Genomic DNA, 18,909 nt, shown 5'->3' with positions numbered 1-18,909 from the left:
TCTTTCAAAAACTTACCCCCCCCAAACCTTTAAACAGTGAAAAATTAACAATTAAAAAAAAAAAAAAAATACAAGTATTTTTATACATTATAGTCAAATTTGTTATATTTGTTAAATTTTTCTTTTTGAAAATATAATTTTATATTATACTTTAATAACTATTTCCATGAGATTCACCCAATCATTTTTTAGGATTTTTTTTATTTTTTATGAAGACATACCTTTTTCAAGAGAATATAGTAAATCACCACTCACCAATAAAGCCAAACATGGATTGATTGATTAAAAAAGAAATCAATACATAATAAATGTAATATATGTGCACCATTAAGATTTTTCACATTGAGACATTTTCCCTTCAAATTCTCATTACTGCAATGAAAAAAACAACTATTTCTACGTTGCCATAGAAACAAGTAATTTCTGAACAGCTCAGAGCAGACTTTCCAAACTGTCATCTCATCTCATAATTATAGTAATTCTGACACGACGTGAACACAGCGCGAGTCTCTCGTGTGTTTCAAGTGATGAGAAACCTGCTGATTTCTAAACTTACCCTGCAGTTTTCCTACATAGCAGTACACATCATACGTTTCAGAGGAATTTCTGAGTCCGTATGACCTGACTCCTGGCCTCAGTATCATATCGCCGTGGCAGCCTTCACGCGGCCTGGTTATGGGGTATCTGTGGAGAACAACCCCAGATGCGCTTCTCACATCAGTAATATTCAAACATACACAGCATGTCATAGCTTCGAGTCTGGAGCTGGAGAAAGCACCTGACGGTTTGGTCGGCCAGCCATCCGGCGTCGCACTGGTCAAATCCGTCCTCGTAGGCTGAATGAAGCTGCTCTGCCGTGGCGATGGTGGCGTCCACATCAATGCAGGCCTGCTTGGCGCGCTCGAAATCTAGAGTGTAGCGACCGGTGCTGGAGCGGTAATGAAACACAACACCTGCGACGAAACAGAAATCAAGCTCATGAACCAAGGGTAAATGCATTTGATCGAATCTTACATAGCAGTTTGGATGTTTTTGTTTGTGAAACACTAATATTTTGTATACCTGACAAGACCACCATCTACAGTTCAACATTTTTAGAAAGGGTTTTAGAAAGAAATGAATACTTTTATTCAGTAAGGATGCATTTAATTGATCTATAGTTGCACTAAAGATATTTAGAATGTCAAAAGCTTTCTATTTCAAATAAATACTGTTCTTCTGTTCTGTTCATCAAAGAATCCTGAAAAAAAAAATGTATCGCTGTTTCCACAAAAATACGAAGCAGCAAATCTTTTTTTTTTTCAATGTTGATAATAATACATGTTTTTTTAAAGCAGCAAATCAACATAGAATGATTTCTGAAGGATCTGAAGTAATGACGCTGAAAATTCAGCTTTGCATCACAGGAATACATTTTTATTTAAAATTAAATTAAATTGTATATTGATATTAAATTGTAATAATATTTCACAATATAACTGTTTATCCTGTATTTTTTGATAAATAAGTGCAGCCTTGGTGAGCTTAAGAGACGTCTTTCAAAAACATTTTAAAAAGTCCTCCCAACCGCAAACTTTTGAATGGTAATGTATTTATTCAACAATTTGATTTTCCCTCCAGTCAGGTGGTCATATGGTCACATGATATGCATATCATCTAACAACAAATGGGCAAGAGGGCCGCTTTTGTACTGAACACTGACAGTTTCAGCCACAACAACAAGCTGTTGTCCGGCAAAAATGAAGAATCATTGTATTGTTCAGCTATTTAGGAACCTGTCGTGTCAAATACTGAACATGATCTGAATAATAATCGCTCTCACAGCATTACACAGCATCAAAATATCAAAACTGACTTTATCGCTCCACTCTTTATACACTTATTTGAACTATTTTCCTGTACAGTATCCCTAAATGGTGCTAAAAGGCAATTATCTGACATAACTTCAAAGTCTTCAAAATAGGTTTTTATATGATCTGTGAGTGCTCAAAAACAGGCAGACAGATCTTAACACAAGATTTGGATATTTTGAACTAGACTAAATATCTTGAAAACACTATGATTACGGCAGATTGCTCGAAAAGAAAGAAAGGGAAAAAATGGTGCATGATGCAGTGCAATGGACAAAGACGACCATCTGCATGTGTATGAATAAAAAAAAGAATGAATTTATGCATGCAACATTTTCAAGAAGGATAAAGCATGCAAAATAATCAAATCAAATAAATAAATAAAACGAAATGAAAAATAAAATATAAATTCTAAGAGAATTTTACTGTGCTGTCTAACAGCTAAATCATGAAACAAAATAAAATAAAACAACAAAAAAATACATAAAAATATTATAAAATATAATATATATATATATATATATATATATACACACACACACAAAATTACAAAAACGAATTAATTACTAATTACTAAAGAAAGTGGATAAATTTATGCACACAACTTTTAGAAGAAGGTTTGCAAATGAAAAATCAAATTAAAAGGGGGGGAGGGGGGACAAAAATTAATAATTCATAAATCATATATTCATAATAAACAGGCTGAGTTACATGTTAAATGTAATACTGTAACACAAATGAGCAACAGTACTAGTGATCATTGCTTTAGCAAACACTACTAATAAGGCTCAGAAGAGGTCATGCAGTATGCCTCTGTTATTTGCCCTTTTATGGGCTTTTCTAGTCTTTTTTGGGTACATTAGCAGAGCTGCTGGCTGACGGGCCAGGTTCTGAATGCTCTTTCCTCAGAGGGATGGCAGTGTGTTTTTTGGGTAGGCGCTGCCCTTGAGTAGCAATCATCGCTGCCCGGGCCCCAAAAGAGGGCATTGAGTGTATTTGGCTTGAAGGCACACGGCTCTCTATGGGCCTACAAACACTCCAACAGCAGCGTCTCACCTGAGCCAGATGTGCTCATGTTTTACACGTTTGCACAACAAATACATCTATAAGTTCTTTAGCAGTTTCTTTCACTTTTTCTGTTGGATGAGTGTTTCAGGTTTAATACTGCATGTATAATGTTTGAGTGTTGTGCATACACATTCAAAAAGTGTATGTTTGAATACACTGTATACTTTCAATCTTTGCATGGCACTGTCTTGCAAGAAAACTGTTTCTTGAATGATTTTTCAGACATTCGTTCATAATGCAGTCATTCAAGGAACCAAAAAAACCCCCAAAGCTTTAACATGTTCTTGTATTGATTAAAAAACAAATCATTCACCCTGCCTTTCTATTACTTAGAAACACAATAGAGCCTTGTCAAGATTCGAGGGAAATCCAGACTCTGAAAGTGATTTTTCCAGACTCTAATGCAAAATAATCTTCCCCTCTCTTGCCTCCTGACAGGAACACTGTTCCATTTTGGCTAGCGATGACTAACTGCATCATCACATGTGCTTACGAGAGTAAAAAAGTGCAGCACATCTGAGAGCCATTGCTGTCAATGGGAATCCTGCTGAAGGAAGTTAAAGAAACACCATTTTACTTTGCAACGTGACATACTGATAAATATATATCCGCATGAAACATGAGAAAATATATATAGTATATATCATGGTAAAGGAAAAAAATATTTTGCATGCTCATTTCCCCTATTTTTTTAGTTTAGATCACCATTGTAGTCTGTAAAAACAATAATAATTTAATAACACTGATAAATCTAAAAATATAATTGTACGTGTCTAAAATGATCAAATAATTTGCAAATATCAAGGTGAATATTTAATATAAATTAATATAATATTTAATAAATAATATGAACAATTTCACTTAAATAAATAGTGCTAATATTTTCAAGTCATACATTACTTCACAACCCATTTTACTTTAATAACATAAACAAACTAGGCCAAGATTGAACTGGATCATGAAAATTGGCCACACTTCAAGTTAAAATAATAATAATAATATTAATTAACATTTAATTACAGTATTTAATAAGTATTAATTAATAAATAATAAGTATTAACTAATATTATTAGTCAAAATATTATATTTTGCATGCTCATTACCTCGATTTTGAAATATAAACTACCTTTGTAGTCTAATATTTATTTCCAGATGAAATGTGAGATAAATGTAGGGCCAGACTTAATTGGATCATAAAAAGTGAGATCACTTAACAAATAAAACATTTAAATAATATTAAAAATAGGGAATATTTAATTATAATATATGTGATAAGTATTAATGAATATTTAATTATAATATTATAATTTAAATATTTAATTTAACATGCTCAATTCCCCTATTTTTACATTTAGATTACCTTTATTGTTTAATTTTTTATTAAACACTAATAATTTAATAACAAAATAATAAAAATATACAGTATATATTTTGCATGCTCATTACCTCGATTTTGAAATATAAACTACCTTTGTAGTCTAATATTTATTTCCAGATGAAATGTGAGATAAATGTAGGGCCAGACTTAATTGGATCATAAAAAGTGAGATCACTTAACAAATAAAACATTTAAATAATATTAAAAATAGGGAATATTTAATTATAATATATGTGATAAGTATTAATGAATATTTAATTATAATATTATAATTTAAATATTTAATTTAACATGCTCAATTCCCCTATTTTTACATTTAGATTACCTTTATTGTTTAATTTTTTATTAAACACTAATAATTTAATAACATCTATAAATCTAAAAATATACAGTAATTATATAAATATATAAAATAAATCTAATCTTTAGCAAATCTCAACATTTATATTTCATATTATATAAATTACTCATTATAATAATTTTAAACATTATTTTAATATTATATATTAATTATGATATTTTTTATACTCAGTACACAGTATTTATACATTTAATAAATAATATAATTATTTTTTATAAATAGCATTTTTAAACTAATTTTAGCTCCAGAACAAACTCCTGAAAAGTAGTTGTTCTGTAACAAAACTGACAATTGGAGGTTCATATGATTACAGTTCAACCAGGAACATGTATTCCTTTCATAATTTGCATAGAGAATGACTGACCGTTGACATTCAGGGAGACGGACTCTTGGGTGTCTTCGATGCCGTGCATGACCTCGCAGCGGTAAGCGCCCGCATCACTGGCCCTGAGCCTCTCTATGGTCAGAGACGCGTTGCCCACATCTTCAAAGTGGCTGGGAATCGATACCCTGCCTTTAAACTCCGGCCCGATCTTGAGGAACCCATTCTGGGTCACAATCACTATGATTTCCTCATTGCCCACAAGTTTAGTCCACTTGATGCGGAGCAGGTCCGGGTGGGCGCTGGAGGCCGTGGCTGCAGTGGTGGAGGTGCTGGAGCTGCCGGTAGGAGGCGGGAGGATGGAGAAATAGCAGGGCAGGACCACCTGCTCCGCCAGCGAGCCCCTCACCGGAGAACTCCTCTCCACCCTCATCCTACGAGCGGAGTCTGCAAACAAGAAGCAGATGGAGGAGAGGAACGTCAGAATATCATCTGCTGGAAGCTTTGAAACAACACTCAAGTGTTCTGCATCCATTGAGACTGAATATTTTAACCATACTGCTTAATTATGATATTAAAAGAAACATAACAGTTATATAAACCAAAAACATTGCGGTTAATCTCTCATACAGTATTAGTCACTTATAGCAGACCAGGGCTATTATCGTTAACTAAAACCCTCTGGAGAAGAGGCTGCTAAAGTGCGTGCAAGAGCACGCCAACACCACGCGATGAGCCGGGAAGGAACGGCCTCCGACCTGGAGGACGATGTCGCACAGGACGCGAGACAGGCGGCAGCGGTTGAGCTCAGAGAGGAGACGGGCCGCGTGGCCAGAGCCCTGCAGCCTGATCCGCATGCCTGGCAATTCCAACAAAAGCCAGGATTTGGACTGAAACACAGAAGTGAATGGAAAAATGGATGAGATTCAGATAAATTATAATAGCAAGGTGCATATTCTGTACTTATATAAAGTTATATTAAATATAACTATACAACCTCACTGTTTGAAGTCACTATGAAACGGCATTTAGTAATGTGACAAATCTGCACGTGACTTTTAACCATCAGGAAATGATTAGATCATGAAAAGTGGTCTTTATGGCTATAGCTGGAATATCATGTTAGCATACTACTCTAAATTCTGCTGCAGTATATACAGTGTGTATCATAGTACACTGTGCACACAATATTACATTTTCTGTATGCATGGAATAATACATATGTTAAAAGCACACTACCAGTGTTGTTATTGTAAACTAAAACTATATATATATATATATATATATATATATATATATAAAAAAAACATTACATGAAATTAAATAAGTATTAACAAAAAAATAAAACTTAGAATATTACTAACTAAACAAAAATAATAAATGTCATCTAGCTTAAATAAAAAAGTTTAAGTACAAAAATAACTATAAACTAACCTTAAAACAGAATGAAAACGATATAAAAAGTTACTAAAATTAAAAATATTTTAATATTTTGATATTCGAATTATAATTCAAAATGTTAACAAAAACCAATAGTACATCAGCGAAATGTAAAATAACACTGTAGCAGACAGGAAGTAGTCGTTTAGCACACGACACAGGAAGTGCTGAGCGATTGCTATTGGTTTACAATGATTACAAGGGATGCATTTCATATCGGTTACTGACCGATATTACAGATTTAAAAAAAAAAATATATCATTGTATTAGTTGATTTTACATAATGTACACACTCATTTCTCCTAATTTTAAGTTCAGTTACTTTTGTCATCGTGTAACACTAAAAACACTAATACTTTAATAACACCAATAAATCTAAGCTTTAACAAATTTCAAAAAATATTTAGGCTAATATTAGAACATATTTAATTATAATATTTATTATAATATTTACAACTATTATAATAAATAGCATTGATTTTATGAATATTTTTAATACTCCATACACTATATTTATATAGTTAACCAATTGTTGATTCTTTGACAAATGGTTGGCATATTTGTTCCTCTGCTTTGGATAAAAGCATTAAATGCATAAATGTCAATAATATGAATATTTTTCATATCATAGATAATGTTGTGATGCCTAAATTCACTTTTATCATTTAAATGAAAAATAGTATCAAATTGGAATATCTGCCATTTAACTGTTATCGGCCATTATATGCAAATGTTTATCGCGATAATTTGAATATCTTCCACTGATCGATATCGTCCATCAAATGAAAATGATAACTGGATATATTAACATCACTGCATCCCTATAGCGTTTACCTAGTTTTAAAGGTTTGGACAGAAGTTTATCATTTTAATGAGAATAAAGAATTTAAAAAACGCCTTAAAACACTCCAAAACTCACCATCTTTGGTTACAGCAGCGCTGCAGGCACAGACCAACCAGAGGATGTGCTTAACGTCCAATAACATCTCAGTTCTGTAAATAAATACATAAAAGCTTTTCATTTGGTAAAAGCCAGTCATGAGTTTAGTTCGTTTTGCGTTTGCAGCTACACTTTACTCCTAAACGTGGGTTGGTTGTCAAACTGCCTGTGTTTAATGTCCATCCATGTCTTTGTTCCAGGTCCAGCTAGGTCTTTAGACACCCACTGTCTGTTTGCTCTCCTGTCTCCCTTTATCAATTCAATATATGGCTTTGCCATCAGATACAGAACGTGTTTATGAAAGCTTCATTCATAATTAGCGGTTAAAAAGGATGTATACGTTCCATCTTAATATACTGGACAGTCCTACTTTACTCATTCCTCGGAAACACAAAGATCATTTTGTGACAGCTGTGGTGACAGTCACACACGCCCTATATAGTACACACTATCAACACTAGAGAGCGATATATAAAGCACCTTCACGCAACAATCAGCACGAGTGCGCGCGCTAATGAAGACCGATCATATTCTCAGTTATCAGCATTAAAGCAGAGCTGGTGTTACAATGATAGTGATGAGATAATGATAAGTGGATCTCCACTGAGAAGATGTCAAACGCAAACAAAGCTTCAGGGCGACAGACAAGCTCTGACAACACAATCAAATGAGAAACAAAGAGATGCACTGAGGTAAATCTGCTCTAATATCAAAAGACGGCGAGCAGAACATGGTCAAATTAAAATGCAATGGACATTAACCACAGCAGATGACTTGTTAATGTGAAATAATAGTAATATTAATCACTTATCAATTAGGACATAATTGTTTTTAATAGAACAGAATAGAACTTACTTTTTCCTGTAGGCAGTCTTGGCTATTCCTGATTCTCCAAATGCAACCCTTCACAAAAAAGCGCAAATATCTCTGATGCTCCAATAGTGAGCAGCAGACTTCAGTGCTCTTTCTTTCCCTGGCGGCCACGGAAAGACTGGAGACATGAGCCGGCAGCAAGTTCAAATTCCATGTCCACCCATGATTTCGTCAGTTTCCAGAGGAGGGGCAGAAAGTGCCCACCCAAAAAAGAATCTGATGCATCCTGCTGAAGAGGAACGGGGATGTTCTGCGCTCTTCGAGCTGGTGCAAACTGGACCTTGATTCACTGATCAGTTAGCTTGAACATGTAGGTTGGGTTATAAGTAATTAAAAACAAATGAGTTAGTTGTTTCTCTGACTAACTTTATTATGAATGCATTGCGCAATCTTGGAACATTTTCGCGCAAAATCCAAACTGCACGCGCCCGTGGGAGCTAAAATAAGAGACAGTCTTCGATTCAACTTCGCAAATGAAACGAGTATTCATTTTACAGCTTAGATATGCACTGAACATTCGCAGTCCTGACCATCAAGCAGCTCTCTGTATTACGCGGAGTCGTGCGTAAAAGCGCATCTGTATCTCACTGCGCGCGCGGTCTGACAGAGCACTGATAATCAGACAGAGAAGGTGCTGATGGAGTTACTGGGTTATTAAGGGGTGTGAAAGCGACCAAATTACTGATGTGAACTGCCCAACTCCACTTATAAGAGCTTGCCTGAGCTTTCCACACGGGGGAGAGACAGCACCGTTACCTCCTCTAGAAAACACCTGCACCATTGATTTGATTTGGCTATTGCAGTGTGTGTGAGATTACAAATCAAAATCAAGGTATAGGGTTGAAATTCATACCCTGCTGTTTAAAAGTTTAAGGTGGGTAAGATTTTTGAATGTGTTCATCAATGCTGCATTTGCAAAAGTAAAGTTACCAGCGTTTACATAAATAGTACATAAAAGTCAGATAAAATGTCCTGAAACTTGATCACGTATTGTTTAAGTGGATAGTAGGCCTACATCAAACTGTAATTTTCAATTGCAAAACATTGTTTGAAGTCAGTTTATAGATAGATAGAAAAAAAAAATGCAAAAACAGTTTGGGATTAAAATCCATTTTGAAATATCACTACTTAGGGAATGAGAAAATCACATCTTTATTCACATTTATTATATTTATTCACACCGTACAGAGTTAAAATGGACTTATTCATAATTTTGCTTCACTTGCCATTAAAAAGTAGTGTTCTTTTTTTAAACTTTTATTGTTTATTAGTATAGAGCCAATTAATCTTTACTATAAAAATACTTTTAAAACATACAATTTTATTACTCCTACAGTTTAAAAACAGTACAAAAGTCATGCTTATCACAAACGGTGCTCATTAGGCCCCAAAGAGGGTCATATATCATCGAACAGGTCGTCCGGATCAAGGTTAGCCGCAGCGCTTGCTGGTTTGGGTTTGACGTTTGACGTTTTGCTCGTCTCGGCTTTGGCCTCTTCGGTCGGCTTCTCTCTAAAATTACAAAGTGAAGGAACAACCGTCAGCAGAAGGTAAAGGTTAAATACATAGGAGGAGCTAGTATAAGTCATGACACTGGAGCAAAGTCTGACTGCTGCCTGATTACAGTGACCCAGTCAAACCCCATCCCACCACAGGCTCCTTAAAACGGGGCCAAGACTAAACGCTGCACAGTTCACCCTGCTTCTGTCAAAAAAAGCTCCTTTATAATCAGGCACATGCCATGTGTTTTCAGCATCACAAATTTACTGCATGCTAATAAAAGGTCACTTTCAAGGTGAATCTGACACTGATGTACATCCTGCTGGAAATATGTGACATAAATGCCCTGAAGTCAGAACTACAGTAAGTTAAGCTGATAATATGAAGACAAAATGATTTTGGTTACTACATTGTGACAAAGTTAGCATGTCAGAAATGCTTCCTCAGCATTAAAACAAGAAAAGAAAGGTTAAACTGCAGTAATTCCCACAGGATCGTGTCTATAAGGGCTATACGGAGAGCTTTTCAAAGCGCTAGAAGAAATCAGGTCACAGGGAAAATAAATGAGATTTATGGTCCCGTAAGCCTGTTAATTTCAGGATGTGCCGGGGATCATGTAGCCTTTTAAGCAAAGCTTGTCCGGTGGAGTACCAGAAAACACATGGACAACACGGCTGGAATTAAACACACACATTAGAGAAAGTTAGTTGAATTATATAACATCTAATTAAACTGACTAGATGAATGTAAACTTCAAAATAAAAGTTCTTTAAGCAAATAACCATATTTTGATGTAAGTGGTTCTTGAACTCAGTGACTCTCTGGTGATCTTTTTCACATTACAGGTTTGTCAGATCAATACTGTACAACCTGTAAAACATTCAGAAAGAACCAGCAATCCGGGTCAGTTTTAGAGGAAAGACTTGAATTGGTTTGTGGTGATAAATGATTTCATGTAGAAACAGCTCACACGGAAAAGGTTGACTAATGCAGGTCTGGATGGTGACTGGCATCTGAACTGAGAGCATCACACTCCAAATCCAACACCTTTATATATATATATATATATATATATATATCAAAACCCGTCATAAGTGTCAATTGGCTCAAAAATATCAGAAAAACCTCAGTACACACCAAGATATGCTATTAAAGCAATGTGATTTAAAATTTTTTTTTTTTTTAAATATTATTAATTATATGTAATATAATTAAAAAAAATATATATAATTATATATTATATATATATAATATAATTAATATAAAATATGTTAAAGCATATCTATCTAGATATAAAATATATAAAATAATACATGTATAAATAAATCAATATATTCAATAATATTAACACACACACACACACACACACACACACACTTCTATATAAATAATGTATTAAATAAATAAATAGATTTTTTTAAAGGATAAATTCTAAGAAAAAGAATGAGTAAAAAGAATAAGAATTGAATGCATTAAATGTATAATGCACCAGGAATCATATTCTGAGTTTTCTGATTTTGTCTCAAGCAGACTAATATTTGTGGGCTTTAATAAGCCTCACTGTGGGGGAAATGGAGTTCATTAAAAGTTAACAGTGTCCACGTAAAGCATTCACACTCTTAAAGAGCCTGTCTCTGGAAACAAACTCTTCCTTATTACAAACAGGTCTGCATCCAGCAGTGTCCCCTCATAATGCAGCTACAGGACTCAGGTGAATAAGACACGGTTTTAGAGGATCATGTTACCAGAAACCCTTTAGGATCCTGGTGAAGACATAAGAGCTGCTTCATAAAATACCACCCTAATAACAATCAGGAAAAATACAAATGAAATATTCCACTGCAATGAGCCTCATTTGCTCAACAGCAAATGTTTAAAGTTTAAGGGGAAAACAGATTCACAACACTGAAATGTTACTGTCGAGTCGATGTTGAGTCAAAAAACTCTAAACCACATGGAAAATATACGTTTTTCTTCATGTAAATGTAAAAAAAAAAAAGACAAGAATATGATAAAACAATGAAGATTTAATGAAGAAACATTTCAGATTGTGCTCTATTTCAAGGTTACTAATCATAAATGCAACACAGAAGCATTTTGGCTGGAAGAATCAGGCTTTTGGGCCCCAATGTACAAGCAACCAGGCCTTATATTGTAAAACAGATTGCATTTCCAGGTTCATGATCCCGGCAGAATCGCATCCGAGGGCTCAACCTGCCACAAGTGCAGTTCAGGATTCAAATACCTGCTTCTGAGATGTGCAATTAAAAAGCTGTCTGGCAAAGAGGAAGCAAGTGTTAGGTGAGGTACACTGGGATTGAAGCAACAGAACGGAGCGGAAGTCTTTAAAAACACTTCAGAAACAGATGCCGCATTCTGTTGCTTCAACTAAATCCATTTATTAGCATAATCATCAGTGTCAATCATCAAGGCTGGTTGATGTTAGAGTTTTGTTCATTTTGTTTGTGTGAATGACTAAGAAATCATCCCGAGTTAGCTAGTTAAAGGAATAGTTCACCCAAAAATGAACATTTGTTAAAAATGTACTCACCCTCAGGCTGTACAAGATGAGTAGATGAGTTTGTTTCTTCATCAGAACAGATTTACAGAAATTTAGCATTACATGCTTTGTTCAGCAATGGATCCTCTGTAGTGAATGGGTGCCGTCAGAATGAGAGTCCAAACAGCTGATAAAAACATCACAGTAATCCACAAGTAATCCACACCAATCCACTCAATCAATTATTGTCTTGTAAGGTGAAATTCTGTGTGTTTGTAAGAAACAAATCCATCATTAAGATGTTTTTAACTTCAAACCATTGCTTCTGGCTAAAATACAAGTACATGATTCATAATAACACTTCGTCCAGTAAAAAAGTCCATGCCCTGTTGTCCTCTCACATCAAAACATATTCGTTTAGAACTGTTTTCAATGTTGACTGATTTGTGCATATTTCTCTCCTGATTCAGACGAGCTAACTATTTCATTGGCGGAGGCAATATTATGAGTAGAAGACTCATATTTTATGTTTTGAAGTTAAAAACATTGTAAAGATGGATTTGTTTCTTACAAATTTGTTTCTTCACAAGACGTTAATTGCTTGACTGGAGTTTGTGGAGTGTGGATTACTGTAATGTTTTTATCAGCTGTTTGGACTCTCATTCTGACGGCACCCATTCACTGCAGAGAATCCATTGGTAATCAAGTAATGTAATGCAAAATTTCTCCAAATCTGTTTTGATGAAGAAACAAACTCATCTACATCTTGGATGGCCTGAGGGTAAATACATTTTCAGCAAATTTTCATTTTTGGAAGAACTATTACTTTAAAGTAATAAACAGCTCCAGCTTGCAAACAGATCATGATTCTTCTGTAGAAATACAAAGAACCAAGTAAGAAAACTTTGTATTTGGTCTTTTCTTGCACTCACAGAGACCAGAGAGCTTTTATATGGTGTGTTGGTACCAAATAAACCCTGAGAGGCCTTAAGATTTAGATTTTTTTTTTTTACGTGTAAACACCAAAATAGAATCAGCTGATTCACTCATTCTCATTTGGCTCTCAAAAACCACATTTATTGAACTAAGTAACTCGAGCATCAGAAATGCGTCTTTGGTGCTTTCAGCAAGCCTTTAAAACACAAACTCAAAGTGAAACAATGCTTAGTCAACACAATCAGAGTGTAAACAGTGGATCTGCATTTCTGCACACGTAAATATCGCGGTTTGATCAAGGGGTTTCCGCATCTGGAAGTCATTTTGACGCAACTAAACTCTCCTGTAAGGACAGCTTTGAGACAGAAAGAGTGACTTTCCTACTGCCCTCTGGGAGGAAATCTATAGGTATGAGCAGGGATAACAGATGAGCACAAATGTAGACGCTGCTGCCTTGTAAGCCTCTATATTTGCTGTCATGATTCACTGGGAACAGGGCAGGAATTGTCTGCGGGTTGGGAAAAAGGTCTTAAGTTCCTTTTAAATTATTACGGACATGACGAGAAGTTCTGGAACTGGTTAAGAAAATGCAAAGGAGCCCAAAAAGAGGGAGAGAAGTTACGTTACGGTACAGTACGGAGCCAAATGTCAGACTACAGCCATATTGTGACATAAGATGCTGATGTAGGTAAATGTATATTCACATATCATAAAGTAAACCAATGGATGATTTTATTAGAACGATGCAAACAGATAGTAACACACTAAACTCAAAGTCAAAATCGACTCAAACTCAACTTGCATCAAGCTGCCATATTTCGATAAATCAGAACACATCCTGCATAACAAAAAAATAAATGAATTAAAAAATAAATAAATCAACAACCAACAATGAAATTGAAAGAAATTATATTTTGCAAAAATAAAATGACTGTTCTTAAGATTTTGCATTGTAAAAATATTTTTAAGAACTATGAATTACCACACCATTTGTCCCTACTGCAATAAAATAATTAAAAAATCTATTAAATTACATACATACACATATATATATACATATGCATATTAATGATAAACAACTATTTATACAATTACAACAATGTTTTATATATTATAATAAATAATAATTATATAAAGTATAAATTCTGCACACACAAACACAAAATATATAACAAAATAATTATATTATGACCTAAATTTCTATTGACAATTAGATGTAAACACATAAATGAATTGAACAAAAATATATTTGTTTAAAATATATTTTTTTAATATCTATAAAACATGTTTAAAATGACAAAAAAAAACAAAAATATATTATGTATAATAAATTATATATTAATTGTATATGATATCAAATTATATTTAAATGAAAAAATAATATATTATTACTATTATTTAAATTGAAAGTATAATCCATTGTAGTACTTTTTTGTTTTGAAAACGTGAGTTTTGGGGGGAAATGTACTTATCATGGAAATGATGTCACAATGCAAAAATAAATAAATAAAAAATATTAATATGCAAATAATGATTTCTTTTTTATCCTTTTGATTGTGAGGTAAAACTCAAGCCGGACATTTCTTTAGGAGACCCACGAAGCAAACACACATACTGAGGTCTGGATTAATGCAGTGTAACTAGCCTGATTGTTGTCTGCTGTCGTGCTCTGCCAGATCCATCTCTAGGCAGGTGCTGGGAGACTGTAGAACAGCACAGTTTCAGCCAGGGGCCAAATGAATCCATGTCTTTCTTTCTTTCTCTCGCTCTCTCTCCCTTCCTTCATCTCTCTCTTTCGGTCTTTCTTCTTCTTCTTTTAAAAAAAGAACTATTTAACTTCTGATGCATCTCTGAATCTTCTAATAAGAGTTTCGACTTCCTTCTACTTGACCTGGAAGGAGACACTTTACAGTCAATTTACTTTGCAGTCTCAGTGATTTACAAATCTCTTTTTTTTGTTATTTGTCTGCACAATCTATAAACACAACAATCTAACTTTCTCTTTCTCAGAAATGACTTTTCACATCATCACAAAACCTTCTCGCTTTCCAAGCCCTCCCTTCCATCATCTGCCTCCGTGCTCCAATCAATTTACAACAGATGAAACCAAGTCCTGCCCCACATAGACTTACATAAAATGCATTGCAGATTTTCACATTCATCTGAATAAAAAAAATGAACCAAAGACGTGATTACACTCCCCTGATCCGAACATGTGTCGAGAGAGTTGAGGATGTGCACCACAAGCGGTCCTGTGGCTGAATAAACAAATGATGTCTGCTGGGTGATTCTTTTCAGCCTTTAGAGGAGAAATGCTTTTAAAAATGGGCTTTATTAGAGCAGATGTCATGGCACAGAGTCTCACCATCTGTAGAGAGCAGTGATTGTGATGTTTGTTTGTGAGAAAAGGGGGGGAAAAAACGGTGGCACTGATTCTTGTCTTTATCCAATGACTGTATTTTGCCTGCTGGGAAGCTGCTACTGGCAAATTTCTCGATACCCATACAGGGCCTTTAAACAGATAATAAAAGGCCATTTGCTTTTTGATTACTCTAGAGATGTTGGCAGAGCGATAGAGACATTGGCATGGAAGGTGTTAGAGGTCTGAACAATAGGCGCGTTTCCATTACAGATTTGCGCAAAACTTTGGCGATATTTTATAAATGTCGATAAAAAAGTATTGCAAAATGACGGCGTTTCCATTAACCAATGTTATGAGACTTAAACGTAACCTTTTGCCTCTCGCGATAAGTCATGGCAATGGATTTTGGTGGGATTTTGGCTATATTTATTCAAAGGAGGCTTATGCGTGTATCTTTACAGAAGCAGCAAAGAGAGCCGCTTCAGAAACGTGCGTGGCTGGAATAAACCATAGCCTGTAAAAAAACATAAACAAAAGCATTGAGTGGCCGCAATCAGCTTCAGTGACCGTATCAGAGCCACACTGCACCGCAGACGTGTGCAGTGTAAATTGCATTAATAGTAGTGAAAGCCCCTTATACTGGAGCGCGGCCACTTATGAAGTGTTTGTTGGAGGTTATAGTACGTTGAAGAATGATCATATGACTTTTTACATACGCCATGTGACCTGTAAATGCGAAAAAGCCGTCTCCATTGCAGTTTTGCGAATTATTCCTTTTTCGCATTGCCTGAAAAACCACCTCATGCGAGCGTAAAAACTTTTTTGCGATATATGGCCGTTTTTGCCAAATTGACGCGTTTCCATTAGGCGTATTTTCAATTCGCAATTTCAATTTGCGCAATTTGAAGGGTAATGGAAACGCGCCTAATGATTGTTTTCATAATGTTCACTCATTAGTGAACTTACTTTGATATTTACTTGAAGTTTGGGGTCAGTAAGATTTATTTTTGTTAAAGAAATGAGTACTTTTATTCAGTAAGGATGCATTACATTGTTCAAAAGTGACAGTAAATACATTTATAATGTTACAAATCTATTTCAAATAAATGCTGGTCTTTTCAACTTTCTATTCAGTAAAAAAAAATCCTGAAAAATCACTGTTTCCATAAAAATATGAAGCATGACACTGAAGACTGGAATAATGATGCTGAAAATTCAGATTTGCATCACAGAAATAAATTACATTTTAAAATATACTGAAATAGAAATCAGTTACTTTGAATTGTCAAAATAGTTCACAGTATTACTGATTTTATTGTGTTGTTGATTAAACAAATGCAGCCTTGGTGAGCATGAGAGACATTAGAATTAACGTAAACCTGTATGAAAGTAGACAGTCAAGCTCCAAAAAGGGGAAAAAAGCACCATAAAAATAATTTGTGTAGTCACGTAAAGTAATGTTTTGTGTGGCAAGTTTTGTGAAGCAATGCTAAAATGTATTAAATTAAACAAAAAGTATTGCTTTTCATTGATTTATTTATTTGCCATTTTTGGAGCATGACAGTCTCATTCCCTATCCTTTTCATTTTTTGGAAACCAGCATTAAGATTTTTCAAAACATCTGCTTTTGCATGAAGAAAGAAAGTCATCAAGACAGCGAGTACCGGATGACAGAATTTTGGGGTGAACTGTTCCTTTAACTCCGTCTGCCACATAAAACGAAACTCATTCATGATATACCGCCACTAATTTGTGTCACGTTTCACAAGAGCGTTCCAGCTCTCTCTGAGGCACAGAATTATGCGTAATTAGCCGAGGCATTCAAAGCCATGCGGCTGTTAAAAACCTCATTCCAGGAACAGAATGAGAATCCTCCAGCTGGATTTCTCCACTCGTGAGATACGAAGTGGCTTATGTGATATTATTCTCTAAACAAGTTACAGCCAGATCTCTATGCCATGGCAGTCTATTGAAGTTTGGAAAATCTTACTGCGGTGACAGACCCTGCAGAACGAGAGAAGAAGTCCAATGCAAACTCTCAGTCTCCCTCAACACCTGAACACACGCACAAACCATCTGGCGTAGAGGCACCATTCTGTCATAGACCACCGGGGCCTGTGAACGTCACCGCTTTGAGTGTCTGCTGACACGGGAAGCAGACGCTGACACTGGGAGGCTAGAAACACTTTTAAACAGAATCAGTTTAAACATTTACTCTGCCTGCAGAGTCACAAAAACACTCTTGTTTTTACCAAGTTTTAAAAGACCCTCATTAAACGTTAATCTCTGCATAGCCCAGCATAACGTCAATACAATATGAAGCCAAAGCGTCTGAAATGTCTGCCAACTCGAGAAACTTTCATATAGAATATGTCTGCCAACCCAAAAAACACGGGCTCTGTGCCAAATGCTAGTGAGCTGCCTTTCTACCTACTGTCTACTTTGGCAGCTGCCTTCTAAGGCAACATCCCAACAGAACTGATTTGAAAGGTGTAACGAGTCTGTTAATCGATCAATCGAGTCACACATACCGCAGTCCTCATGTAAAGCGTGTAAGACATTTATCTAGTGCTTGTAGTTGATCACAGTAGTCTAGACATTGGCATGTTGTTAAGCTAACAACTCAGTACTCAAATAAACGCAAAAAAATCCATAACATACACAAATATTGGGCGAAATTATTTCGTGTTTCATCAGCTATTTATTTTATCAATATTTTACAGTAAGATATCAAATGATATTGATACACATTTATCACTGTTTGAATATATTTTCATAAAATTCAGCTATATAAAAGTGATGCAGGAAACATTTTCTGATCAGTTAAACTGCATGACTTTTCCATGATTTTCCCAGTCTTTTCCCAAACAATTTTAGATTTTGCCATCACAATCATTTTTAGCAAAAGAAATACTCATCATAAGGCTTGTTGACTATAGAAATACTACATAAATTTAAATGATCTTTAAGATTTTATTAATGTGACTTTACCAGGACTAGGAAAAAATAGATAGATAGATAGATAGATAGATAAAATAGATTAGATAGATTAGATAGATAGATAGATAGATAGATAGATGTTTAGATGGATAGATCCATCCATCCATCCATCCATCTATCTATCTATCTATCTATCTTATTTATCTATCTATTTTTTCCCAGTCCTGGTAAAGTCACATTAATAAAATCTTAAAGATCATTTAAATTTCTGTTTCTGACGGACAGACAACAAGCCTTATGATGAGTATTTCTTTTGCTAAAAATGATTGTGATGGCAAAATCTAAAATTGTTTGGGAAAAGACTGGGAAAATCATGGAAAAGTCATGCAGTTTAACTGATCAGAAAATGTTTCCTGCATCACTTTTATATAGCAGAATT

General features: G+C 34.8%; 2 protein-coding genes across 2 annotated transcripts in view; both read right to left on the bottom strand.

Annotated features, from left to right (window-relative positions):
- Positions 1-8,461, bottom strand: part of vcanb (versican b) — a 27,963-nt gene extending 19,502 nt beyond the window's left edge. Inside the window, exons 1-5 of the mRNA XM_016487399.1 lie at positions 8,215-8,461; positions 7,339-7,412; positions 5,022-5,426; positions 779-953; positions 557-684 (exon numbers count right to left, since the gene is read on the bottom strand). Of these exons, the coding sequence (XP_016342885.1) occupies positions 557-684; positions 779-953; positions 5,022-5,426; positions 7,339-7,405 (775 nt within the window). The 5' untranslated portion in view covers positions 7,406-7,412; positions 8,215-8,461. The remainder of the gene's footprint in view (positions 1-556; positions 685-778; positions 954-5,021; positions 5,427-7,338; positions 7,413-8,214) is intronic.
- Positions 8,462-9,393: 932 nt separating this feature from the next.
- The window catches only part of LOC107689399 (DNA repair protein XRCC4-like), a 35,513-nt gene continuing 25,997 nt past the window's right edge, over positions 9,394-18,909 (bottom strand). Inside the window, exon 8 of the mRNA XM_016487369.1 lies at positions 9,394-9,744. Within this exon, the coding sequence (XP_016342855.1) occupies positions 9,630-9,744 (115 nt within the window). The 3' untranslated portion in view covers positions 9,394-9,629. The remainder of the gene's footprint in view (positions 9,745-18,909) is intronic.

Source organism: Sinocyclocheilus anshuiensis, unplaced genomic scaffold (assembly GCF_001515605.1).
Source record: "Sinocyclocheilus anshuiensis isolate Anshui unplaced genomic scaffold, SAMN03320099.WGS_v1.1 scaffold393, whole genome shotgun sequence".
NCBI lineage: Eukaryota > Metazoa > Chordata > Actinopteri > Cypriniformes > Cyprinidae > Sinocyclocheilus > Sinocyclocheilus anshuiensis.
The sequence above is the reverse complement of the archived record's forward strand: the minus strand, read 5'-3'. Positions and strand labels throughout refer to the sequence as shown.